This window comes from Octopus sinensis, linkage group LG4, assembly GCF_006345805.1.
Source record: "Octopus sinensis linkage group LG4, ASM634580v1, whole genome shotgun sequence".
NCBI classification, from domain to species: domain Eukaryota; kingdom Metazoa; phylum Mollusca; class Cephalopoda; order Octopoda; family Octopodidae; genus Octopus; species Octopus sinensis.
Window position 1 is genome coordinate 96190470 of NC_043000.1, and position 27597 is coordinate 96218066.

At 32.9% G+C, this 27597-nt stretch overlaps 1 protein-coding gene across 4 annotated transcripts in view; it reads left to right on the plus strand.

Annotated features, from left to right (window-relative positions):
• Positions 1–1168: 1168 nt before the first annotated feature.
• Positions 1169–27597, plus strand: part of LOC115211042 (CCR4-NOT transcription complex subunit 1) — a 60572-nt gene continuing 34143 nt past the window's right edge. The window contains exons 1-18 of one of the 4 annotated variants that reach the window (XM_029779907.2): positions 1169–1488; positions 4914–5021; positions 9591–9689; positions 10009–10189; positions 11039–11182; positions 12267–12376; positions 13084–13139; positions 13869–13983; positions 14867–14956; positions 15691–15861; positions 17848–17975; positions 18156–18288; positions 18787–18894; positions 19848–19967; positions 21013–21135; positions 23025–23173; positions 25386–25545; positions 27032–27230. In XM_029779907.2, the coding sequence (XP_029635767.1) occupies positions 1387–1488; positions 4914–5021; positions 9591–9689; positions 10009–10189; positions 11039–11182; positions 12267–12376; positions 13084–13139; positions 13869–13983; positions 14867–14956; positions 15691–15861; positions 17848–17975; positions 18156–18288; positions 18787–18894; positions 19848–19967; positions 21013–21135; positions 23025–23173; positions 25386–25545; positions 27032–27230 (2296 nt within the window). In that variant the 5' untranslated portion in view covers positions 1169–1386. Of the gene's footprint in view, positions 1489–4913; positions 5022–5714; positions 5890–9590; positions 9690–10008; positions 10190–11038; positions 11183–12266; positions 12377–13083; positions 13140–13868; positions 13984–14866; positions 14957–15690; positions 15862–17847; positions 17976–18155; positions 18289–18786; positions 18895–19847; positions 19968–21012; positions 21136–23024; positions 23174–25385; positions 25546–27031; positions 27231–27597 lie in introns of those variants that run through there. The other 3 variants (XM_029779908.2, XM_036502249.1, XM_029779909.2) reach the window with 3 other exon arrangements.

Consider the following 27597-nt stretch of genomic DNA (forward strand, 5'->3'; position numbering starts at 1 on the left):
ATCCCTTCGTTAATTTAATAAAGGCGAGTTCAAGGCAAACCAATGTTCAATTCCAGAAGAAATTTTTTACCAAATTAATTCCAAACTTTACTTTCTTTTTAATTTACATATATAATTCCTATCATAAACATTTGTGTGACTATTTAGCAAAGCTTGAGTAAAGGTCAAACGAAATACTAGTTACAAAGTATATTCACAAACGAAAAGAGCAAATCATGAGAAGAAAAACAGAAAGAGAAAATAAAAATTTTATTTATTCTTAAAAAAAAAAAATGCAAACAGTAGTAGAAGCTGGGCAAAGACCGCTTGCTCTATTACCACCAATAACACACCATGAGAAATCATGTTTTGTATTTGATAGAATATAAGAACCACAGAAAACATCCCACTTTTTGGTTTGACAAGACATCAAGAAAAAGAAGGAATGCATAGGGGAGAGGTAGGGAGGGGGGAAGTGTCGGATAAAGAATAAAGAAAAAAATAAACAGTAGCGAAGGATTAAAAAAGAAAAAAAGAAAGAAAAGTAAAGTAAATCACCAGTGGATATGAACTGACCAACAAAGACAAAGTGAAATGGTGTCACTGATCAGGTCATACATGTACAAATGAGTGACTTTTACAACTAATATATAATTACAAAATAGCTGTAAAATAAAAATGACCATAACAGTGACAGTGTATTTTTATTAACTATAACGACACTATTACAATGTAATACTTAGGGAAAATATCTTTAAAGAATTAGTATTTTAGGTTATTACATAATGTATATTCGATTGTTTACTATAGATTTTATGAATGTTTTTAGATAAATGCTGATAAAAATAAAATTTTCATAAAATATTTGGAACTACAAAAACTTCCATATTTAAATAATTTAAATAAAATGCGTATAAAGTAAATAGAAAGAAATTCGGAAATCAGGAATGATATTAACGAAAAAAAAAAAAAACTTGTATTAGTGTTACTCATGACAGGAAATGCAGAGAATAGCTCGGGCTGTAGATCATCACGTCTGCACATACATCACGTGATTAAGTTTTAATACTGTTATTACTATTTTCTTTAAGATATTATTTGTTTTTAATTTATTTAACATTTCTTTAATTAAAAAAAAAATCTTGAGCCCGATTGCTGTTAATTTTCAAGTATTTTAAAAAGTGTTATTTAAATTAGTTCAATATTGTGTGGGGTACGTCTTCAACATGGCCACTGGGATGCCATGTCAGATTCTATAAGCTTATGTGTCAGTGAGAGGGTGTCCCAATGTCGACCCTATTTGGGTCCTAAAACAGGACAGTTGCTCGACGAGACCTTCAGAACTTAAGATAGTCTGAAGAAGGCTTCAAAGTAATTTGAGGCTTTCGCTATTTGTGTTCATGGAATATGAATCTCGATTCGCTGTCGCTTGCTTTGGCTGAAATAAGTAATTCAGTGGCTACTTTAACAAAGAAAAATTATAAGACTATTGTGCCGCAAATTAATCATGTAAGTATTTGATTTCAGTTTCTGTTGTTTGAATAATAATCTTTCAAAAATTATAGCTCACAATTTTTTCGTTCCTTAGACTATTTATTTTCCTTTTATAATGTTTATTTTACCCAGTAGCCGTGTAATCCTTTCAAGGCAAACATACCTTGTTTTAATAGTCTCACATTACCTCATTCGAATCTTTACTTTATTTCTTCTTTCTTTTATTTTTTTCTGCATTTATATATATACGTCAATTTTGGACGTTGAGGTAGTTGGTTTTGCTATTAATGTCCAAAATATTTTTATGTTACACTCTTGTTCCAGTAACATGGCGAACGAATTCTTTCAATATGTAAGTGAATTAATAATGTGAGCACGCGTATGTTATCGAATGTGTGCATATATATATATATATTATATATATACACACACGCATAGAACTTGGGTTATTAAAATATAAATATATATCTTAATTCCCCTTGCGTTGTGTATCATTTGTATAATACCTCTGAAATAAGTTTCATATGTTGAAGATATACGATTCCACAATATATCAAACAATTTCCAGATTTGGTGTGTACTAATTAACGTATCTAACCTTGATTGGAAGAAGTGAAATAAAATTTTTTAAAATTGTCATTTTTATTCTCCGAAATATCTGCATTGGAATTTTCTGCTACTCTGTACCATAACATTTTTGCCTGCTTTTTTATATATATTTTTTAATGAAGTTCTCTTTCTATTTTTTTCTTTTCCAATTATTTTCTTCCGAATTATATTAACTCTAAATAAAATGTATTTTTCTATTAAAAGTTAATCCATTAAAAAAATAACTACCCCTTGTATTTAGTTTCGAAATGATGTTAAGAATCAAGCTAAAGACTTAAAAAACAAACAAAAAAATTGTACTCTTCGACAATCATGAGTTCTTGAATCACCTGGTCAAAATAGGAATACCCACCCACACCTCATTTACTGTTACTCATGGGTAGGATATTAACTTAGCAGTGCAGCAGTACTTTATACACACGCACACATACGCACAACCAACTCAACTGACCTGTATAAACAGTTAAAAAGCTCTTACTCCTTATTTCACATATATTGAATTGATTGTTTGTACTAGAAGTTCCATTAAAAAACAACAAAAACAAAAAACATGGAAACACTTCGTTCAGTTTAATAATTTATTCGTTTTAATATGAAGAATATTAAAAAAGTTAAAATTTTAATGTCGCCTTTGGTTGTCGATCAAATTAGAAATATTTTTCACGTGCTGTACATAATATATATATATATGTGTGTGTGTGTTTCACAAAATAAAAATATTCATTGCTTTTCATAATGTTTTTCACGAAATTAACCTTCATTATGTAAATAAATTTTACATCCAAGTTAAAATCATTGTTCCTTAACTGTGAAATTAGTTTGTCATTTCTAGGATCCAATAAAAAAAAAAGTCTTTTTTAATTTGGAATTTCAACCTGGTGTTACAGGAAACTGTCCATGAGGACAATATAGTTACTATTGTATCTAAATTGACGCTTAAGGTAGCCAGTGGGGCACAGAGAGTAAAGATATATTGCATTTTTGACTGAAGAAAAAATTTTTTTTTTTCTAATGTTGACTACCTTACAAAAACTAGATAAGTAAATGACCTTCTCTGAACACCTTAAAAATACAATAACATAATCTGAACACTATTTCAGAAAATCATCTCCATTCTCTTTGAGCATATAGAAGACAAATTAAAGGTGGGGCAAAATGAGTAAGACAAGGTCAATTTACTTCTTCACTTCAGGATTACATTTGAGAAAAAACATATTACAAATCAAGATCCATCCTTAGACGTCAGATCAGAAATGTAACAAAAATTTAAAATAAGTAAGTTAAATTGAGGATCTTGGCACATGATATGAAAGTAATGAAACTAGACTAAATCTAAAAACTCAGCACAAAATATTCTGTATAGCTTCTCGATCTGTTGGAGTGGCTCTCTTCATAATATATTTATGCAGTTAAAGAGAAAAAATTATTGAAGTTAGTCATTACTCATTTTGCCCCAGTTTAGACTTAAAAAAAAAAATTATCATATTAGATATTTATGTAGGAAAATATTGACTTGGAATCCAATAGAGGGAAGAATATTGGTTGTTAAACACCAAATATTATCCACATATTTTTATTAGCAAACACAATTATAATCATGCCAAAGTTGAGGAGAGGTTCCTTGAAAAAGGCACCTGTCACCTGACTTGTTTCAAACTCTCAAGTTTTTAGGCTAATTTTTACTTCCAAAAATGATGCAATAGTTGCAATGTAATGATTTCAAACCAGTAGGCTGAAAATGAGAAATCAGAAATTACTCATTTTACCCCAGTAACCTATCTTGTCTCCCCCCACCATCAATAGAAGAAGAAACATTTAGAGTGGGACAGCTGATGAATAAAGAAGAAATTATTTTCTGTGTAAATAGAAGATCAGTTTCTGTTAAATGCTATGAAATTCTAATCAACCCACTCCAGTTTACTTCTAGTTTTGCTATCAAACTAGATTTTAATCTATATTCATTTGCTGATACTGCATTTTGGAATGTGTGTGGGTGGATGAGAGGATTATGTTGCTTCCAAATTATCTGGTAATAAAATGTAGTCAGTAGAATAAGAAGTACATTTTTGTGTAATATAACTGAGGTAGCTCCTCCTGTGCCCCTGTGATGTGTTTATTAGAAAAGGGTCTCACAAACTACTGCATTCTATAAAATTGAAGTTTCAAATTTGTTCACAATTGTGAAGAAAGAATTATATAAATTATATTTAGGTAGCTTCAAGATCTATTTGTCTGCTTTCATTAATTCCTTTTTATACCAGTCTGCCCAAGACTCTGTGGTTCTGTGATACAAACTTCATGTGAATTTACTTTCCAATTACTAGCTTAACCCTTTTGTTACCAACCCGGCTGAAACCTGCTTTGGTTCTGAATACAAATGTCTTTTCATAAGTTTTCAATTAAAATCTTCCACCAAACCTTAGTCACAATTTATGTTCCTAACACTAGCTTAATGATAACTAAGCTATTTTACTAAATTCTTTGTTATATTTAAGGTAATTTGAAAGAAACACAGAGTATCTCAAAATAAATATAGTAACGAAAGGGTTAATGAGTTATTTTACTAAATTCTTCATTATTACTAAAATTATTTTAAGCAAAGGCAGAAATATGGTAACAGAAGGGTTAGTAAAGAAGAATGATGCAAAAAAAAAAATGAAAAAATTGCTAGTATTTTTGGAAAGCGAAAAATGTTATTTCACAGTTTGAGAACTTAGTGAAAGGAGTTTAGATTGTCACAACTAATTTGTTCCTCATTACATTTGTTTATATATTTTTATTTTCCATATCTTTAATGCTCCCTTTTGTCAGAAACCTATTTTTCTTTACAGCTAACCAGTGTACACTGTGCTGATGCAGATCGGTACCTTTTCCGCTGCCTCTTTTCTCACGTTGATTTCAGTGGCGATGGTAAGAGTGGCGGAAAAGATTTCCATCAAGTAAGTTGGATTTTGAGTATTAAGAAAAAATTCCTATTTTTAAATTCTTTAATTTTGTCTAGTGATAAGTATATTTTTAAAATATTAGCATTGAAAATCAGGTTTTGTGAGTCCATCACGGATCAGCATTTCTAAGTATTCTGTTCGATCTGTACATTGTTTGGATGTTGCAGAAATAACTTTTAGTATAGTAGAGAATGAATGACTTAAAAATTTTGTTTGTGATATCGTATCTCATACTGCTACATATTTGGTTTTGCATGTCTAAAGACATTCAGCATTCAGAGAAAAGGAATGAGACAATTTCATATTTTCCTGTTACTTGAAATAAGCCAAAAACCAAATAACAGCCTGGGGATAAAATACTCCTTGTTGATGGTAAAATGGTTGCACTTTGAGATGCTTCCTTTTCAGTAGCAATAACAGCAGCCTTGGAGTCCTTTTACATGACAGCAGTCAAGTCAGTAGTTGTTGAAGCAACTTCCCATGCAGAGCACTTAACAAGCTCTGAAAGCTACATCTTTTTGATAATGAAATGTCAGCTTTTTAAAAGTATAACGAAAAAGATATTGTTTTTATAATTACCTTTTATTTTTCAATTTGCTTGAGAACATTGTGTGAGCTACATTAACATATGAAGAATAAAGTTTTGCAATGTATGTGTCAGTGAAAGAACCTATACTTGTTTCGTAGAGAGGAACAAGCTGAATGATCTGCTGGATGTGCAGTATAAACTTGAGCCGAATTTAGCCCAAATCATTTGAAAAAAAGTTCTTAGAGATAAACCCTGCGAGTGAGGTGATTGGTGTGGACAAGCCTAGAATAAGTGGATGAAGCTGAGTGGCAGTTTTGGGTGTTGATGGTTGAGGTAAGCCAAAAACTTGAACAAATTGGATTTCATCTAAGAACAAATACTTCATAAAGGGTTTGAAAAGGCTGTTTTTAACCTATGTCAAGATGGAAAAGCAAAATCTAAAACTGTGTACCATATATTTTATTTCTATAATTTAATTGTATATTTTCTATTAGTGTTAATATTTGGAAGCTGTATCAAAATTGCATTGTTTGATTCTGTAGAACATTAATTGGTGCAGGTGTGGCTGTGTGGTTAAGAAGTTTGCTTTCCAGCCACATAGTTTCAGGTTCAGTCCCACTGTGTGGCACCTTCGTTCTGCTTGACCAAGGCCTTGTAAATGTATTTGGGAGATGGAAACTGAAAGACACCCATTGCACATGTATGTCTATGTTTGCATCTCCTTGTTTTAATATTGTGTGATAGTTATGAGTGTCACTGTCATACAAGCAGTATTACGCATTTCCAACATATTCTGTGAAAACATACCTGGCCAGGGGGAAATATTTCCTTGCTTGTTTATGGGTGAGGGTTGATAATTGGCATCTACCCATAGAAAATAGGCCTCAGTCAAATCTGTCTGATGCATGCAACCATGGAAAAGTGGCTGTCGCATGACTGATGATTGGATCAAATTTTGCTGGTTTAAAGTTTAATGTGCAGAATGCTCCTTATATGGAGCTTTAGCTGATATTGTGCCTTGAAGTGGTGGTGGAGCTTTCTTAATATTTACAATATAGGATTATATTACATTTCAAGGACATTTTTAAATGGCCATGTTATCTTAAGTGGTATGTACATTGTTTTCCTGTCTTTAGTACTGCAATGCTTTTCCCTTGTATATATTTCACTACAATTAGATTACACAGTACTTCATCTTAGCTGTTGTCCAATTTTTCAGGAACATTGTCACTCCCTCTTTTTTTTGTTAAACCAGGTGTTGAGTATTAGGTTGTCTTTTCAAGGAAAGAGAAGTTAATAGGTAATTTTTGTATATTTTGATGTTTGAAATAATTCAATATTTAAGGTGCATAGGGACACTGTTGGGCAATGGGTGAGCTGTGTGCAGCAAGTATGGTAATAGTTTCTATTTGTTTGAAGCTGTTTTGCTTGTTTTATGCCACTAGTTATCATCTTCATCATAAGCAGTTTGATGGTCAATGATAACTGTCTATATGAGATGTCCTCAATCATATCAGAAGTGACTTGATCTCCACTGGTTTCTATCTTTAGTTGTGGGTATCGATGTCCCATCTCATGTTTAGCCACTTTCTTCATCAGACAGCTGTGAGTAGAGTATTTATCTTGACAACTGAGTGCTTTCCACTTTTTGGACATATTAAAGGAGCAGAGTTTTTGATATCTCTTTCATGCTATGGTGCTTAACTTTTTCTGAAATGGGCAGTGTTTCTGACTTTGTCCTTCCAAGTGATGTTCAGGATCTCTATTAAGTGTCTTGTCATTAATGTATACAATTTTCTCTACATCCATTTACTTCCCATCCATACCTTTGAACTGTAATAGAGTGGCTAATATTACTTGGTTTACTTCCCACTTCATTTAGACTGGCTAGTGCTTGATATTCACAGCTGCTTACTCAATCTTTGGAATGTTGAGCTGACCTTCAATCAATCTGTCATTGTGTACCATCATTATTGATAAAGTAGTTTGCTGCTACGAGTTCCTGTCTTTTGATTGTGATGAACTTAGGTTATAACCCTTGGCATGAGTCAGGACTTGGCTGGTAATTATCTTCAGTCTTATGGCTGTTAATTTTCAATGTGAATTTTCTGGCTGTATTGTTCAAAAGCATCCAACTTTTGCATGTTCTCTGGATTATGAGAAATGAGCATAGTCGTCAGCAAACAACTATTCTTTCATTAACATGTTGTCTTTGTTTTAGTTTTGATGTGCAACACCTTGAAAACTTAACATCAGGGCTTGACTGTCTATGTTTTTGTTTGTGTTACAGAACATCTTATTGAGCATCACTAACAAATTGAAAGTAACACTGGTGTAGCATGAAGCCCTGCTTAATTCCCACTGTAACATAAGACAATGTAGAATTGGAGTTCATTTATGTTACCTGAGCCTCATGCCAGGATATAGAAACTCTATTATATGAGTGAACTTTAAGCATCCAAACCTAACTGCATGCAGTAGGTCTCAGCAGTTTACTTTGTTGAATGTCTTTGATATTATCAGTGACACCATACAATGCTCTAATCTTTCCCCTTATTTCTCCCACATATATTGGAGATTGAACACTATCCATGCCTTTTCTTCTGAATCTACATTGTCAGGTAGAACCTCTACTGTAATTTTCTCATTCAGTTTGTTGGACAATATTCTTCCAAGGGTTCTCTCCACTACAGCAAATAAAAAAAATCCTTTGATAGGTCCCACAGTCATTCTTATTTTTCACCCTCCTCTTCTTTAATTCTATAAGTACTTGTGTTGGGAGCCTTGAGGTACTTCTGGTAAGCTTGGTTGCATTGAGTCAACAGTGAAGCATGACTAGATCTTTGCATTAGACTTGACTTGTCTTGTTAGTTTATCAAGCACAGCTTCAGCTGTGCCATATGCTGTGGAGTGAAGCAAGGACCATCTTGTATTTATACTGCTTGGTTTTTGATGTAAACCATGAATCTAGAGCCTTGTGCATACCTCTTTCCAGAATAGCTTATACATTCTTTCCACCAACTTCCCTGTTGTCATTTCAATAAGTTTGGGAGGTCTGATCCTGTTCCATTTGGAAAGTATTATGAAGGTTATGCTCCATTGAAGCATTTGGTGATATATGTTGCATACCCTTTCATCAATTGTGTACATTACCTCTGTCCTGCATAATTATGATATCTAGATGTCAATATTTTGCTCAGAGGTGCATAAAGAACACTTTCCATTCTTACCTCCAATTAATAATGTTGGTAATGAGACTTTGTTGAGAGCATAAAGCAAGAAAATCTCCATTTCAGAAGAATTTCCCTGCCACACTTTTTGCTGATGATACCAGATTACTTGTTTCTGCTTGTCCAGTGTGGTATAGAAATCCTGTATTTATAGTTTACCTCATTGGGACACACTTCTTATAGTCATTTGTTTGGTACTTTAGAACTTCTCTTTTGCATCATCAGGCTTGTTGAAGGTGGTATAACATCTCTTTATGATGGAAACTTTCACATCGTTATTCAGTTTTGATTTTGGTTACATCTCTGCTTTGCTGGTTTCTCACTAAAAGGGGGGAAAAAGGTGTACCCCATCTCCATGTTACTATTATCTTGCAGCTGTTTGGTCTTGTGGAAAGTAGCTATATTGATGTATCTTTCGATCTCCACTTTCATGTATGTGGAATACTTCTTTGATGAGGTTTTCATATACCATTGAACTAGATAAACACTCGGTTTCTTGCATCTAAGTAAATTTTTTGCTTAGAATGAGAGACAGCTTGCAGAATCCTTTGTAACCAGCCCTGTATACTTTTCACTTATTGGAATTGTTTCATGGGATTGTCTATGCAAGATTTGAGTGTTAAAGGCTTTTGCAGTTGCAAGTAGTAACACTGAAGAAAAAAAAACCCACAAATCTAACAATCTGTATTCTCCATTCAGTATATAGCATCTGGTTACTTGAAAACTCTTATAATAAATATTGATTACTTAATTGCTCTGTTTTAAATTGTTTCACTAATATCATTAATATAATTTTTTTTTCAGACCCAGTATTTGATACAAGAGTTCACAACTCTCTTCAGTAAACCTAATTTTGTCTCAACTCTTTGTTACGTTATTGACAATCCATTACAACATCAAAAGGTTTGTGTTGCAAATTTGATCTTCTAATAAATTAAATCTGGTTTAAAACAGTTCTGCCAAAAACTTCTGATGTCATGGAAATTAATTTTGTTTGATAGTCTTTGATTATCTGTAAATATTGAAGTTTACAGTTAATGAGTCCCTCTCCCAAAATTTTCTATTCACAAGTAAAATCTTATATAAATTATATGGAATATGAAAATTTATACTTTAGTTTTATGAAGTAAAGTATCAAAATATTTCATCTTGAATTTATTTAAATATCTTAATTTTTTTTTTTAATGTCAACTTCTTTATTTTTTTTTTCTTCCATGGGTAGTCTTTGAAAGCAAGTCCTCAGTTATTCCCACAACTGAGTAAAGTTTTAAAGTTGACCAGAGTGCAAGAGGTGGTATTTGGCTTGGCTTTGTTGAATTCGTCCAATCCTGATACTCAGAATTACGCGGCCAACTTTGTTAAACAGAAATTACCTGATTTATTGCGATCTTACGTAGATGCAGGTTTGTATATTGAAGGCTTTTACTATTTCTTTTTGTAGTAATATTTATGCAGTTGAAGGACAGCTTAGGATAAGTAAAAAGATATAGATTAAGTTTGAACTATACATTCATATTCCTAGATTGCAAAAAATTACTTCTAAACTAAAATTCCTGTTTCTTTGGTTTGGAGAGACTTGTACATATGAAACTGTACTTATTGCTGCTCATGAACTAAATACAGTTACAGGCTAGCATCTAAACAACTGGAGAATATTCAGTTGTAATCCACTTTGTAGCTCAAAGTTTTTTTTTCCTACTTTCAATTCAATACAAAGCGGGTGTTGGTCGTGATTTTATTTCTTTTCATTGATCAGTGGACCTGTTAAAACCTCTTGTACTTAGATTTTAAAAAGTATATTTAGTAAATAAGGAATATCAATTTCTTCACAATTGTTTTTCATTTTTTTTTCCCCTTATAGCATGTACTTTCTTTTAATGTTCATGTATTTAAAAGTATTTCTATCAATTGTAGCAGTGATAGTTCTTTAGTTCTTCATGCTAGTGCATGTGAGGAGCATATTTGTAAAACTTGAAAAAATGTTGGTAAATTTAATAAAAGGTAATAAATGACATTGGTGTAAATTTGAAGGAAAATTTTTAATTAGATTTTAGGGTTGCATGTGTTAGATTTAGGGAAAATTTGTTCGTTCCTTGTCTTTTTAGTTGCATTTGGGACTTAGAGTAATGGGTTTTCTTTCCTCTAGAATATGAAGACATTGTGTGAATTCCTAATTTTTTTCCTCTGCTAGTTAGTTCAATTCTACTCATTTTTTTACAACTAAAATTGGCAATTCAATTTATTCTTAACAGATACTAATGTGAGGCAAGAAGGTGGATTACAAGACATTGCTATTGAGGGACTACACCTTCTTTTAACTCATCTTGTTCGTGGGAAAGATCAACTTGGAATTGGAGCTGATCAGAAAGAGGCATTTCTAAATACTTTACGCAAAGGTAAGTTTTATCATTTTAATGGAAGTCATTTATTTAAAATGCTTACGGCATATTTTTGAGTTACAATATAATTTGTCTGTTAGTTTGCACCTAGAAGTTGTTTCTTAACAGTTGCAATTGAAAACTTTCAGAATTTAAATAAGAGTGAAATGTAGTTGGAAAAACTGACAATAGTTGAAAGTAATTTAATGAACTTGCAGAGTTATTTTGTCCATGTAATTAAGTTGTGTAACCATTCATTACTGTATTTCTTTTGAAATACACTAATTTTGTTTCAATTAATTTTGAAAATAATGAAGAACTTAGTAAAACAATTTTGTTGTTATTTGGTTGCTGTTTGGCACATAAATTAACATTGAATTTTGATGGAAGTTTTTAATTTAGATCACTTTAAGTAGCAAGTTTATATAATAGAACCAGTCTCAGGTGTGTTAGTAACAAGAGGGTTAATCCCTTAGCTTGAAAGATACATGTGAAACCTGAATATTATCCTGATCATAATGTTTTGGTGAATTAACAGCTAATGATTATGCAGGAGATTTAGATATTATGGGAATAAGAATTATCATGAGACAATTAATACAGTATGTGTAAAGTAGCATCAAACTCTATTTGCAGAAAATGGACCTTGGAAGACAATTAGTATTAATTATTTACTTAATCCTTTTGATACTAATCCATGTGAGACTGCTCCTGCTTTCAGCAAACAAACTTCTTGTTTTAAAGTGTTAATTTGAAACCTTTCATTTGTTGGGTTTCAAATATTGGGCAGTGTATTTCAACAGACATGGTAGCAAAGGGATTAAAGGTTTGCCATACTGTATCAGTTTTTTCCTTTAGAACATACGGAATAAAGTTGTCTTTCATTTTTTGTATTGTTAGGCTTGGATTATCATACTGGACTACTTTCATTTTCTTGTAATTGAACAATATGTTTCATTTGATGCACATGTTTTTGCTTATGACTTCAGATATAAATGAGTATTAGTCATGCATTTTAATATTAGCTTATTTAATTTTTTATCAGTTGTGATATAGTATGTAATATTTTTTCTTTTTTTTTTTTTTTTTTTTTTGTCTCTAGATTTTCCTAGGGCTTGTGTTCCTATTGTTTTAAGTCCATTACTATATCCAGAAACGGAGGATATTAGTTTAGATACATTTTCAGATACTTTCACCATGCCTGTATCAATGGTAAGTTGTTCACAATTGTTATGTTGTAGTTTGAAACAAGTGGCATATTATAATTGTTCATTAAAATGGAGGAAATTGCAAAGAGCCAAAGTATATATATTAATGTTGAGTTGAATTATGATTTTGGATCTCACTAGGGTTTTTGACCTTCAGTCTTCAGGGGCTGGTAAAATAATCACCAATAATACGCTAATGCCAATACAATCAGTTTGACTTCTCGACTCTTAGTTTTGTGCCTAAGTAAAATAAATGGATTGCCTACTATCAATTTCTTTTCTTCTCAAATATAATAATGTGATTGAAATTACAATTAGCACATTATTAAGAAGAAATTTGCTCACAAGACAGACTTGTGTTTATTCAACCCCCTTCCTAATAAAAAAAAAAAATTCTTTTCCTTACCTTTTTACAGTCAATAAAATGCATTATTGTGCTAATCAGAAATTGATTAGTTTCAATCTAACATTAATGCTGAGCAACGATAATAAAACTATTGGATTATGAGTGAAAGCACTCCCAGTATAATACTAGTAATACCAAGCTTTATATCTGTTGTGCAACAATTCTAATAGTTTGAATTCAAATGAAAATGAATTTTCATCTAATTAAGAGAATAACTGAATATGTCAACATATAATAAATTTATTGATGTATCTATTGATTACTTTTTGTTACATAACTAATGAAATTAAATTTACTTTCATCAGAATGAAGCCTCCTTAGCAGACATGGTCCTAGAAGCTGGCTGTGCTTGTACAAGCAGGTGAGAAGATTGTGGAAATATTTTGTTTTCACTATTTATCTTAATGTTTTTAGTAATATGTCATGTATTTGGAATATATAAAGAATGGATATAGTTTTTATATTAATGTGATTGAGTCGATCTGAAGAGAAGTGATTTTGAAAATTAAATGGAAAAGTATTGTGAGAAACAATTTGATTTATAGAAATCTTATCTGGGCAGACTCATCTTTTTTTTTTATTCTAGAGGTCAGCAATGACATAAGTTAGCCAACATCTGGTCTAAACACACAGTCATCATCCTCTTTTAATGTCCGTTTTCCATGTCAGCATGGCTTTGACCAGAGCTGGCAAGCCAGAGAGCTGCACCAAGTTCCAGTCTGATTTGGCTTGGTTTCCACAGCTGATGCCCTTTCTAATACCAACCACTTCAATGTGTACTCGGTGCTTTTAATGTGGCACCAGCATGAGTGCTTTTTACATTGCACTAGCACAGGACCCTTGTAGGCCAATCTTCTTCACCAGGGGGAGCGGCCTTAACACTTCTACTGTGGAGGATGGGTTTTCATCAGCATGGCCAGATGCCAGGCAACCCAGTCCTTTGTCATTTTGTTTGAAAGATTCAGTGTCCTGAGGAATGTTAATAATTACCTAAGATATCTTGTTTCTATTTCTCTTTTTTAACTGCCAGGTTTTGTTTTATATACATGGTTCATTTAATTTGTAAATTTTTGTTTTTATTTTTTTTCAGTGTGGAAGAATGTCGAAATACACTCTTACAGTTTGGTCCAAAAGAGTTAACGCCATCATCTGTAGCTAAAGTCATGGGGATGATGGCCAAAAATCCATGTGGTCAAATCGACCAGGTAAGTTTCATTTGGAGAATAAATTCTGTACCAAAATGTTTGTCTAGGTAGATAGAGATAATTGGCTTTTACCATAATTGTACACTTTTTTTCTTCAGTCATTTATTTGAATATACGAAAGAGCTTCATATGATGCAAGGATTTTTTGACAGTTTACATATAGTCAGTTCTGATCAACCAGCCCTACTACTTAGACATTCTAAAGCATTGTATATATATATATAATCTAGAAATAGGTTGTCTAATGTAAATTAAATTTTTAAGATAGTTGATAGTTTGAAAGATTTGGCTGCTATTCCCTGGCAGTTGAGTAACCACAAAGAGGGATTTCAGTGGCTTGGTTCATCTTTACTGTTTATCATTCCAGAAGTTGACCAAAATATCCTATGTAATCAAACCAGTAGTTGGTAACAACCTTCCCCTACCCATTCTCTGAAAATACCTGTCTGTTTTAAGAACACTTTGTATATACCTTACTACAGTGCTTGTTTGTATGGCATGCACTGTGGCAGTAATTAAGACATATTACCCATTTTGATGTCACTTCTCTTTTGATCACCATTGGAATGGCCATATCCATTATGAGCAAGATGGACTCTGTTGGCACATAATCCTTTTTGGAGGAATTTAATTTGGAATTGGCTTTCATTTAGTTTTGCCCTTGCTATTGTCCAATTGTATGTTCAGGAAATAAGACACTTGAAATACTAAATCATAAGAACTTTTTTATCCTCAGTGGTTGGGTGCTCAATGCTCTCATTTGAATCTATGTATCAAGCTTCTTGTGAGATGCTTACTCTAGCCCTGTTTTAAAATGTTTAATCTAGGAAGAGGCAAATATTAGTAATGTTACAATGTCAATTCATTTTTTGCTTGTTTTCAGAATTCAAATTGGAACAGTGATAAAGAAAAAGACACACCTGGAGTGACAACTTGGAATGTGGATATATTTGTTCAAATTGTTCAGGAGTTGGTAAGATAGTTTTGATGGCTTTTTCTCTTGGATTTTGTTATTTGAAATTGACTATAGGTGCAGATGTGGATGTGTGGTTAAGAAATTTTCTTCTTAACCTCATGGTTTTGGGTTCACTTTTGCTGCATGGCATCTTAAGCAATTGTCTCTTAAAACCCCTACCAACCAAAATTTTGTGTGTGTCTTTGGTAGATGGAGAGTGAAAGAAGCCTGTCGTGTGTGTGTGCATGCGTGAATATATAATGTGTATGGGTGTCTCTGACTTGATATTGCATGATAGTTGTAAATTAGTCTCTCATACAAGTATTGTCATTTATTTTCAATATTCTGCAAAAACATGTCTGGCCATGGGGAAATACTACCTTATTTGGAAACCTGAAGTTTTTTGTTAATGGCATCCAATCATAGAAAACCTGCTTTAGTGGACATCAAAATGATGATTATTTTTGACTTAGATAAAATTTCAAAATATTTTTAGACATATTAATGAAATACACTTAATTTCAGTTTATTTTGAAAATAATCAATGATGACTTTAAGTATATAACTTCATTTTCATTGAAACAATTGTATAAGGAAAATTATTTAGCTATGAACACTTTAAAACACAAGTTTTGTGTTCTAGAACTTAAACATTTTCAAAGGGATTGGTAACAAGAGTTAATCATTTTGATAAAAGTTTAAAAATTTTTGCTTATTTTGAAATTTGTTTTGTTTTTCTTTTTGTAACCTAGGCTCCAAAATTACAATGGACCGAAGTTGTTGCAGAACTGGATTATGCAAATTTTTCTATACAAAATAAAAAGGGCATGAAACTACTTATTCAAGGGCTCATAAAAGCCTTAACAAATGAAACCTTTCCAGTGAAGCATATTTACAAACCCTGGAAAAATTCCGAAGGACAGGTAATTAAAAATCAATTTAAAAAAAAATATTTTTAAGTGATCCAAGTGTTTAATTCTAGTTGATTTTGCATGTATATTGTATTATTTTAATTTAAGTGGGTTTTTTTTATGTTGAAAATAATTTTGAATCGTCTAAAAGGAAAAATTTTGTGTGGAAAATGGATACAAAAAGAAACGAGGAATTTTAGGTTTTGTTGAAAAACTATAGTTTTGTTCATAGAAGCCTGTTGGAAATGTCAATCACTTGGAATGGCAGATTTTATATGCTTAGTTGGTGTAGAATAGGTAAAAAAAACTATTGTTTTAACTCTTCTACATCAGTTGTCATTTTGTAGTAGCCTGGAAACATTGATGTTTACACAATTTTGTGTGTTGTATTGATAAATCAACTTGTACAAACTGTGTATTGTTATAGCTTATAACTTTTAGGACTTTGTACCTGGACATCCTCTATAATGTATTGAGCATTGTTTAGCATGGTATGTTCATAGTTTAGTTGATTTTTAGTCAGATTATGTAAATACCTAAATGTTTTTATATCAATGTTTGAATTAATATGAATATGAGTGGATATAAATTATTTTATATCAATCTTTGAACAACAGTATTGTTAGTTTTCCAAAGAAGCAATTGTTGATGTACTGTGTTTTTGATGGCAAGTGGGTGCAGAACAAATGTGTTGAAGATGTTTGCTTTTTCACTGAACATAGACATATTGTTTTAATGTTTACTTTTCCATACTTGCATGGGTCAGATGAGAGTATGTTGGGGCAGAGTTCTCTACAACTGGATAACTTTCATGTCATCAATCTCCACCTGTTTCCAAGTGGAGGTAATCCCATTCTCTCAAACAAACATCCTAGATGTATTTATGTGGAGAAATGGAGATATATAACACTGCATCGGCAAGCCTTTTGTTTACAAAGGTCACACAATATATCAAGAAGCCTAGACATGCTTTTGCAGTAGAACTGTAAGTTAACGATATGGTTTGCAAAGCAGTGTAATATAGTCAGTGATTGAAACATACCTGTTGATGACGGAAATACAAACTCTTTCACACACTCTCTTGTCTGTCTGTCTCTATACATACATACATGTGTGTAATACACACACACACTCATCGAGAGACACACAGATGCATCCATCCAGCTTCTTGAGTTTCTCTCTACCAAATTCATTCACAGACACTTGCGTAAGGTGTCTGGCAGGTAGAACTGAACCTGAAACCATGTGGCTTAACCACAAAACCACATATCTATATATATAAAACTGTAGTTGTGTGAGTGTCTGTCCCCTTCGATTTAGATTCCTAACTACTCCCACATTTTGCGGTGCAGTTTAACCAAATTCGGGTATCTTATAGTCGTGATTCACATCGAGCCCGTCTGGCTATTAGCGCGCGTCTACGATGAGTCTACGATTTAAAAAATAATTTAACATCATTTTTTATTCCATTTTAATGCATATTTTTTCGTGTGTCGATGGCGGCGGAGTTGGCGTCCACACTCACAGCTGCACCTGTGTTGCTTCTTCCCTCCCTCATGAAGCTGTGGGGAAGGGAGTGTAAAGAAATCAACGTCATAATGCGTTGTCAAGGAGACCAGCGTTCTTTTAGAACGACTTCATGGCTTGAAGACACCAAAACAGAAATGGCTAAGAAAGCGTCTACATGAGTCTACGATTTAAAAAAAAATTACCATCATTTTTTTCCATTTTTAATGCATTTTTTCGCTATTATATAAGGGAAGTAACTCTCTAAAAATGTCTACGATGAGTCAACGATTTAAAAAAAAAAATTACCATCATTTTTTATTCCATTTTTAATGCATTTTTTTGCTATAACTCTCTAAAAATGCTTATATAGTTATTTCCCTTACAAACCTGAACAACGCCGGGCAATACTGCTAGTAAATTATAATTTTCATCTTTTGTCAATTTTTCATTTCCTTATATTCATGCTCTATTTTCTTTTGGTATTTTCAGTTGTCTTTTCTAACTCATGCGTTAAAAAATCCAGATATCTTCTGCTTAGCTGATTATCCATATGAGCCAGTGATAACAGATGTTCTTAAAGCCGCTCCTGATGAAGATAACAAAGAAATTCTCACATGGTTTGTATAATTGTCTTTTGGTATTCTAATTGCAATCTGTTTCTATAAATTTTTTTAACATAACTATGACTTTGATAAAAATCACTGCTTTGCTAATAGTTTATTCATTGTTAAAGTGTTTTTAGTATCCCTTAGAATTACAAGACTTTATATTTGTTTAACTATAAATTTTATTTGCAGGAAATCCAAAGACCTTGTCCAAGCTTTGCTTAGACTTTCAGATCTTGGTCATTACCCATTTGTAACAGATCTATTCAAATTTCCTGTCCAAAATTGTCCAGATATGTTGACTTTAGGATTGCTCCAAATTGATGTAAGTTGACTTCAAAAATAATTTAACTTTACTAGAAATCATGTTTTTTACACTTGGCCAATTTTGATTGGGCAGCTCTTCTGGCAGTTTTTTAATTTTTTTCTATTTTGGCATACTCTACCTTGGACTATTTAAGCTAATGTGTTCTTTTTTTTTTAACTAGTTCAGTGTGATTTTAAGGTTTGGTTGTAATTTATAGCAGATTGCAGCCATATAGAATCTCCTTTACTGGTTCATAACACTGTATTTGTGGTTTGTAAATTTAAACTTACCAGCATATTCCTGGAAGGTGTTGCAGGAGGGGATCTATGAATAATGTCTCTTGGAGGAAAATGCAGAGAACATTGTATTGATATAGAATCTGTATTGAGGAGGAATAATTGCTAAATCTTACAGGAATTTACAAAAAAAAAAAAAAAAGGATGGGGATTAACTCTGTAATTATGTTAGTGATTGTAAAACATTTGCAGTAATATTTAAATGCTAAATTTATTTCAGCTCACATGGAATATCTTGAAACAAGAACTTCTATCCAGTCTGATTCCAATTTTCCTAAATAACCATCCAAATTCAGCTATTGTTTTAAATTATGCATGGCATTATACTGTAAGTACTTGCATGTTTATATTTAATTTTGTTTATTTCCATATTTTTGTTAAAATACACTTTGTTTCAGTTAATTTTGAAAATAATGAAGAATTTAGTAAAATAACTCATTTAATATTAAACTGGTGTTTGGAACATAAATCAACATGAAATTTTGACAGTTTTAATTTGGATCACTTTAAAACAAAGTTTGCATCATAGATTCTATCATAGAACTAGGGGTGATCTTGGGTAGGTTGGTATTAAAAGTGTTTTGGACTTTTTATACTGAGGCTTGATGTATTAGGTTTGTGGGAGAGATAAATGGTGTTTGGTGATGCCTGTTCTTTTTTCAAGTGTGTGAGTATTATTGTAACAGTTGAAACTGAAGAGAAAGCTGTGTTATAAACTGTTAAGATTTTAGTAACCCAGTGAAGTTACTCTCCCACCATCCCTTTCCATCTTTGGAAGTCAGGTATTGTAAAATAATCTGATAAGTGCATGTTTATAGCATCTAAATTGCTTTCGGTTTGAATGCTCAAAGTCTGTCCTTGTCTTGACATTGTGCAATAGTTATGAGTGTCATTGTCATACAAGTGGTGTCATCTGTTTCCAATCTTCTGCAAGAATATATCCAACTATGCAAAAATATCACCCTACTTGGAAACAAGCAGTGTGTGGTTTGGTGACAGGAAGGCCATGCAGCAATGGGAAATCTGCCTCAACAAATTCCATACGACTCGTCATAAAAGAAAAAGTAGATCTTAAAGTGATAATACTGTTTTTCATTTTAATTTTTAAGGCATCTAGTTAAATATATATAGAAGTGCATGAAGTCATTGGAACTAAAGAAATCCTAAGAACTAAACTTGCAAATCTGTTGAACCTAGTTGTGGAAATGTTGCTACTCGATCCTTTGATTTTGGTACTTGTAAAATGTTTATATTAAAACTTCTATATATCGTTTGTTTCAGAATCTTTCCACTAATATTCGCACATTAATAATGCACTCTATGGCTGATTGGTACATGAGGAGCGATTGTCAAGATCAGATTAGACTTGCTAGAATATTAGATGTTGCTCAAGATCTTAAGGTAAGCTTAAATCAAAAAATGTTTGTATTATGTAAGCATAAATATTTATCATGTGTAAGACATCTGACTCTAGAACAGCAGAAATATAAGCCATTGTTTCTGAAAGACTATAGATGCTGTTTCTTTTTTTAATTAAAAAAAAATTTTTTTATACTAATCCCAGTAAGTGTTAATGCACCCAGTAGATGTTGTGACAAAGATAACGATTTGAAATCAATTTCCATAATTATTGATTTCAAATTTTGGGACTAGGCCAGCAATTTCCAGTCAGGAGTAAGTTGATTAGATAGACTCCAGTGTTCACCTGCTACTTATTTTACTGACCCCAAAAGAATAAAGGCCAAAGTCAACCTTGGTGGAATTTGAACTCAGAATGTAAAGATGGACAAAATGCTGCTTAGCATTTGCCTGGTGTGCTAACAATTCTGCCAGCTTGCCATCTTAATTCCCATAATAGTTGAAAATTTAATCTAGAGAGTAGACCTAATAGAAATAAATTAGACATCTCAGTATCTTTGTTTCACCTCATATCTGACATTCTCAACACCCTCATATCTTCCATTGATATTCTCCCTCACCTTCCCCCGTCTCACTATAATCACTACTCACTTTGCCTCCCCACACATCTCCATTTTCCAATCTATCTACAGGTTTATTATGCTACTGGTTACTTCCCATCCTGTGCTACTGCTTATCGCCTCTTCCTTTCTGTCCAGCTCATTCCAGCATGGAGGACAGTTGTTAATTGATGATGATAACATACATGTGTTTTCCAGTGATTTCAGTTTACATTATTATCTGGTTTCACAGCTGGTTATGTTTGATAAATTTACACGATCCTTCTTTTCTAACCATTTTCGGTGTTACCTTTTAAATAATCCCCACTCCCATTGCTTTTTAAAGAACATTCTTACAGTTCTCTCGATCAGTTTCTAAGCCTCTACTGGTTTACAAACTTAAATAGTATTGATTAATTGTTCTAATATTCATGTTAATTCTGTTAACTATCTTTAATCTATATTAATGATTTTCATTTTAATTGTAGGCTCTGTCTATGCTGTTGAATGCAACACCATTTCCATTTGTAATTGACCTAGCATGTCTTGCTTCTCGTCGGGAATATCTAAAGCTTGATAAATGGCTCTCGGACAAAATAAGAGAACATAGAGTTAGTATAAAATTTCCAGCATTTAAAAATATTGTTAATAAAAACTTTGAAAATAGATGTAAATCTCATTTTTTTTACAGATCCAAGCATTGTTTCTTGGTTAAGTTTACTTTGGAGCCATGTGCTGCTGTTTGATAGCACTGTGTGGTACTTTGGGTACTACCTATATTTTGAGTGAAATTTCATTGATAGAAACTGCTTGAAGCTCTGTTTTGTGTGTGTGTGTGTGTGTGTGTATAAAAGCTCATTACTCAGTGGTTAGAGCATGAGGTAGTGGGTTCGATTCTCAGTCTGGGCTCTGTGTTGTGTTCTTGAACAAGATCCTCTATTTCACATTGCTCCAGTTCACTCAGCTGTTGTGATGTCTCTGGTGCTAAGCTGTATTGGCCTTTGCCTTTCCCTTGGATAAAATTGGTGGCATGGAATGGGGAGACTGGTATGTATGGGTGACTGCTAGCCTTCTATAAACAACCTTGCCCAGACTTGTTCCTCAGAGGGGAACTTTCTAGGTACATCCCATGGTCATTCATGACTAAAGGGAGTCTTTACCCATATATCGGTGGCGACTGTGACACTCGGGCTGTTCAGACTTAGCCCTAGTATAAATTTTGTAAAGTGAACACGTATTTGCAAGCTGATTTAATTTCTCCCAATACTGACTTCAAGTATGTAATTGCAGCCAATAACTCTGGCTCCTTTTATTGAGCCTGGTTGCATTTCATTTATTTTTGTTCAGCATCTGGTGGTGTCTTAGAAGTGCCCTGTGGCAAAAAATATCATTCGTTAGACATTCTCTCAACATTGTTCACACATGCCTGACTTGGGCTCAGAAGTTAGCCTGAGTTGTTATCTATAATCGTAAAAATTAAAAGTAATTCAAATTCAATGATTTCTTGAAACAATAAATTTCTATGGAGATTAGGATTTAAATTCCAATCTATGAAAAGTTTCCATTCTACAATATTCTTACTTTATCCAGCAACTCAGGCTAATATGAACATACCTAGTAGGTGTAAAAGACTCACCGGTGCTCTTGATAAAAGATGCGTTAGATTGCTGATGTTTGTTGTGCACTGCACTGTTATTTGGTTGGTGTTATTCTGTGTATCTGTGTGCAAAGATCAGTTGTGTTTTGCAGGGTTGCTTTATTTTAACCCTTAAGTTAGAAATGGAGAAAGACATAGTGCTAGATATAAAATGTAAGCCATTTGGGGCTAGAAATTTTGCGGAAAAATGTGAAATTCTTCAAGCAGGCATGTCTTAACCCTTTCGTTACTGTATTTATTTTGAGATGCTCTGTGTTTCTTTCAATTATTTTAAATATAACAAAGAATTTAGTAAAATAACTTAGTTATCATTAAGCTAATGTTAGGAACATAAATTGTGACTAGGGTTTGGTGGAAGATTTTGATTAAAAACTTATGAAAACAAGATATTTGTATTATAGAGCCAGAGCTGGTTTCAGTCGGGTTAGTAACGAAAGGGTTACCATCTGGAGTCTCCTCTTGTGTGTGTGTGTATATATATATATATAATATATATATATATATATATATATATATATATATATAAAATTAGAAAGTTAAGTTGCCACAAATACAGATCTCTAAAATAATCACTGAGGTGGATTTGATTCACTAAAACCCTTGCAAGCAGTGCTCCACCATGGTTACAGTCTTATAACTGGTGACAGTAAATGATTGTGTGTGTATGTATATTTGTGTTAGTGTGTGTGTGTATACATGCATAAGGAAAACCAGTATGACAAGTTTTTCTCCACTTACTTTGAATGTACTAATATTAATTAGTTGCTTAAGAATTTGCATTTGCTTTCCAGAAGTACTCGACTTACTCCTCTCCACTGTGATATTTCTAATTTCATCTTGTAGGAACCATTTGTTCAAGCTTGTGTAAACTTTCTGAAACGCCGTTTCCCAGCTGTGACAAGTGGTGCAGTTAAAGAAGAACATCAAACAAAGAACAGATTGCCAACAGAGACTGTGCAAACTATGTTATCTTGTTTGCAAAACTATGCAAAGTAAGCTACCTTGTATATTTGTTTAAGCTAGCTCTAAGTGATGTTATATATATATATATATATATATATATAGAGTTATGTGTATTAAGTTTTCCTTAGAATTTTGGAGCTTGAATAAGTAAAACATTAAAATTCTATATGGCAAATTCTTACATGGTAACAATATGAATTATTGGTTGCTATCTTAGCATGTTTGCCATTTTTCATTAACGTCTGTTGTCTATGCTGGCATGGGTTGGACTGTGTGACCAGAGCTGGCAGGGGTGTGTGCACCAAACCCCACTTTAATTTGGCATAGTTCGTACAGCTGGATGCCCTTCCTAATGCCAGCCACTTAACAGAATGTGCTGGATGCTTTTATGTGGCACCGCACAGGTAGGATATATTGCCATTGTAGGATATATATCTAGTCAAAATCAGTGTTTTTCTTTTTGGGAATGTGGAAGATGTGTAAGTTTCATTTAGTAAATGATTTGAGTAGCATTGTTTTTGCAGATGTATTTAGGGGTTAAGACATATATGCCAGCAGATAACACACACATATATTTTACTTGTTTAGTCTATAAATGTTTGACAAAATATATTTTGTCAAACTAATGATTACGAATTATACTGGCATGGGTTGGATGGTTTGACAGGGTCTTGTGAACCGGAGAGTGCTTTGGCATGGCTTCTATGACTGGATGTCCTTTCTAATGCCAACTGCTTCACAGTATGTACTGGGTGAAAAATTTTTTCAATAAATACATTTCATCATCATCGTTTAACGTCCGCTTTCCATGCTAGCATGGGTTGGAATACATTTCAGTATTCCTCAAATGTAGACTTCTAGATCCTATACTGAGATGATGATAAAAACTAAACCAAAGAAATGGTCTTTTTTCAAAGATACAAACTTGCATTGTTACCATTTACAATAGAACATCTGGAGTACTGCTAGCCTTGATATTTTTTCTCTGTATAAATACAGTCACATTTTGAAATTTGCAGTTGTTTAAATTCACATCAACTCATAGATTCTTTTCATTTAAAAAAAAATTTTTAATGTCTATAGGCCATTCTGGCATGGGTCGTATTCCTATGTTAATGTAAAGATTGATGCACTGAATGGGCATAAGAATATAGTTTAGTTTTAATGTTATAAGAAGCTTGCTTCCAAATGATGCTCTCAGATTCAGTGTCATTGCATGGTACCATTGGCAAATGTTTTCCACTGTAGCTCTGTGCTGTCTAAAGCTTTGTGAGTGAGTTTGGTAGATGGAAACTGTAAGAAGCTTTTCGAGTATATACATGTTTGTGTGTACCATTGCCATCCATGGAAACATATTTGGCCATGGGGAAATATTACCTTGCTTGGAAACAGGTGAGGGTTGGTAACAGGAAAGATGTCTGGTTGTCGAAACTTTTTCTTAAATTCTGTTTGAACCATGCAAGCTTGGAAAAATGGGTATTAAACGATGATGGTGATGAATGTAGGTAATGAATTGGCAGTTATTAGTGTGAGACAATGCTTTGCAGTATTTGTTCTGATTCCATGCTCTGAGTTCAAATCCTGTTGAGTTCAACGTTTTCTTTCTTCCTTTGAAGGTTGATAAAATATAGTACTACTGATTGAAGGCAGTGAAATGGTGGAATTGTAAGAATGTTGGACTGGATGCTGTGTGGTATTTGTTTTGGCTCTTAGTATTCAGAGTTCAAATCTTGCCATGGCCCATTTGGGTGGTAAACTTAACTTGTTACTTAGTTTAACACCACCATCTAGCCTTTATTGGAGTCACTCTGTTGCAAGCATTCAGATCCGGTTTTCTGGTTTGAGGATATTTCCTGCCCTTTGATCCACCAATCTCAGAGACCCTGCGGAGGGTCATAGGCACAACTTTAAAAAAAAAAATCCTGAGAGACAAGTTAGCAAACTTCTCTACTAATTTCTTCCTAAGAGACTCAATTTGCATGTGTAATCAATAAAATGAAATGTGTACAAGTTATGAAATACCTCAGTAAGTGGCAGAATTGAAAAATAACAAAACGTTTTGCTAAATTCTCAAGACATTTCTCTAGCAGCTATCTTAGATTTTGTGACACTTGTATAAACTTGTAAATGTTATAAGCCGGAATAATAATTGTAGTTTATTGTTTCACATGAAATTCTGCTTCAAAAATACTTTTAATACTCAATAGCTGATATATACATTTTATATTTTGAAACTTTCAGTCAAGTCACATCACATGAATTATCTGAAGCCATCTTAAATATAGCTGCTAATGCTAATCAAATATTGAATAAACAACGGCAAATGCCGCCTGGAGCTGTTGGAGCCAAACTTAATCAATCTGCTATTAATCCTGCTCAACCAAGTCCAGTTATTGTGAATGTAAGTTGTATTTTTTTTAGGAATTTTGTTTTCTTTACTACATAAGCACAAGTATTGTAGCTGAATCTGCTGTTTTGTAAGTGAAATTTTTAAAAACTACAATATCACCTGGTGGTGTTGTGGATTTGAATTTGAATCCTGTCATGGCCTATTTGGGTGGTAGAGTTAATTTGTGTTATATACAGATGGTTTTATATTTCTAAGAACTGTTTATTTCTTATGCTGTTGGATTAAAATTTTAATTGGACAAAGATATGTCTAGGGTAATTTTGTTTTGTTTTGAAGAGTTGAAACAAATAATAAAAAGATTCTCTTAATGCATGTTACTTTCATTATTTTAAACAGTTTTTATAGGTTTTTTTTTTTTTTTACCATATTACTTTGCCAAAGGTTTGTTTCACAAATAGGAATGCAACCGAGAAAAATATATTTTAGAAATCTGTGTCTGGAATCAGTCGGGTCATTTGTTCACATCAAGATTTTCTGTTTTAATTTTTGAAATCAGAAAAATTAATGTCTTGTCTATTATATCAATGTGCTGACAATTCCTGTGGTTAAAAAATCTTTCTCACTATGGAAAGGAGATAGTAAAAGATTCAAACAAATGCTACTGGCCTGTGCACCCACACACATGAAGGAAGGCTATTGGTACACTGCAAGTGTTCATATGTATGTATAATGTGTAAATGTCTGTAGTGTTAGTTTGACTCTCATTATTTAGTGATGATTTAATGCATGCATCTTAGGGTATGTAACCTGTGAACATTGTTCCAGTCCACTCAGCTACAAAAATGAGTTTCAGCAATAACTAGATTAATCCTAGTGGAGGGTGTAGCTTAGTGGTTAGGGTATTTGGCTCATGATTGCCAACAGCACATTGTATCCTTGAGCAGGACACTTTCATGTTGCTCCAGTCCACTCAGCTGGCAAAAATGAGTTGTACCTGTAAATCAAAGGTCCAGCCTTGTCACATTTTGTGTCGTGCATTTCACAAGCAGGCTGTTTTGTTGATTGTATCAACTGGAACACTTGTCTTCATAACACTTCTCGGAAATTAATCCTGTGATGGACTGATGACCTGTCCAGGATGGGTTGTTGTAATGTTAGTTGTGTAAACACATGGAAACCAGATTAAACATCCAAACTAATGTGTTCTAGGGTTTATGATGGACTTAAGTCTGTCAATATTAGAAATATGAAAGGCCATGTTTGAATGTGAATTTGGAACTGAGGAACTAAATAATGTATTAGATTCATTAATTGTTTTTATTGTTACCTTCATTTTTTTTTCTTTTGCAGTTTTATGTTGTTGCAAAATTTTTGTATATAATAATTCTGCAAGAACACCCTGATTTTCAAAAGCTGTCTCTGTTTCTTGTTGCAAGATTGTTTGTACATGTCTGCATCTCCCACATATATAGTAATTTTGCATTCATCATCATGCAAACTTCAGGTATCAAAGCAGCTTACACACTTTCTTTTCTAGATGGCTCCCCTTCCTAACATGAATGCTTTGGATATGGGTACCCCGGCAGTGAGTGGAACGTTCCCACAAAGTTTGGCTACCCTGAGTTCTGCTGCTGTAGCTACTGGTGCACCTGGTTCACCTGCAAAAGGATTTCCTGGAATAAACCAAGTCCCAACTGGTTATGGGTCTATTCAGAATTTAACTACACAATTACAAAGTAATTTTTTTTTTTTTTATGATTTTTATCTTTCAGAAGTTTGTTTAGTTTATTTGCTGCCTTTTTTTATATTCTTTGAAATCGTCTTTTTCTTTACTGGTAGTTAGATTGAGAGTGGGCTGAAGGAAATAGAGTATAAAGATTTAAAGATTCCCAAACTTTGTAGTACTGAAGATTTTTTTTTTGTTTTTTTTAGTTCCTCTGAAACAATGGTTCTCAGTTGAGGCCCATATAACCCCAGCTTGTCCATGTAAGATTTGTGGAGTGGGTACACAAGCAAAATAGCAAATTGGGGATTCACAGAAGTATTTCAAGGGTCCATGACAAAATTTTGATTTAGATGTATTTATTACAAGAAACCTTTTAC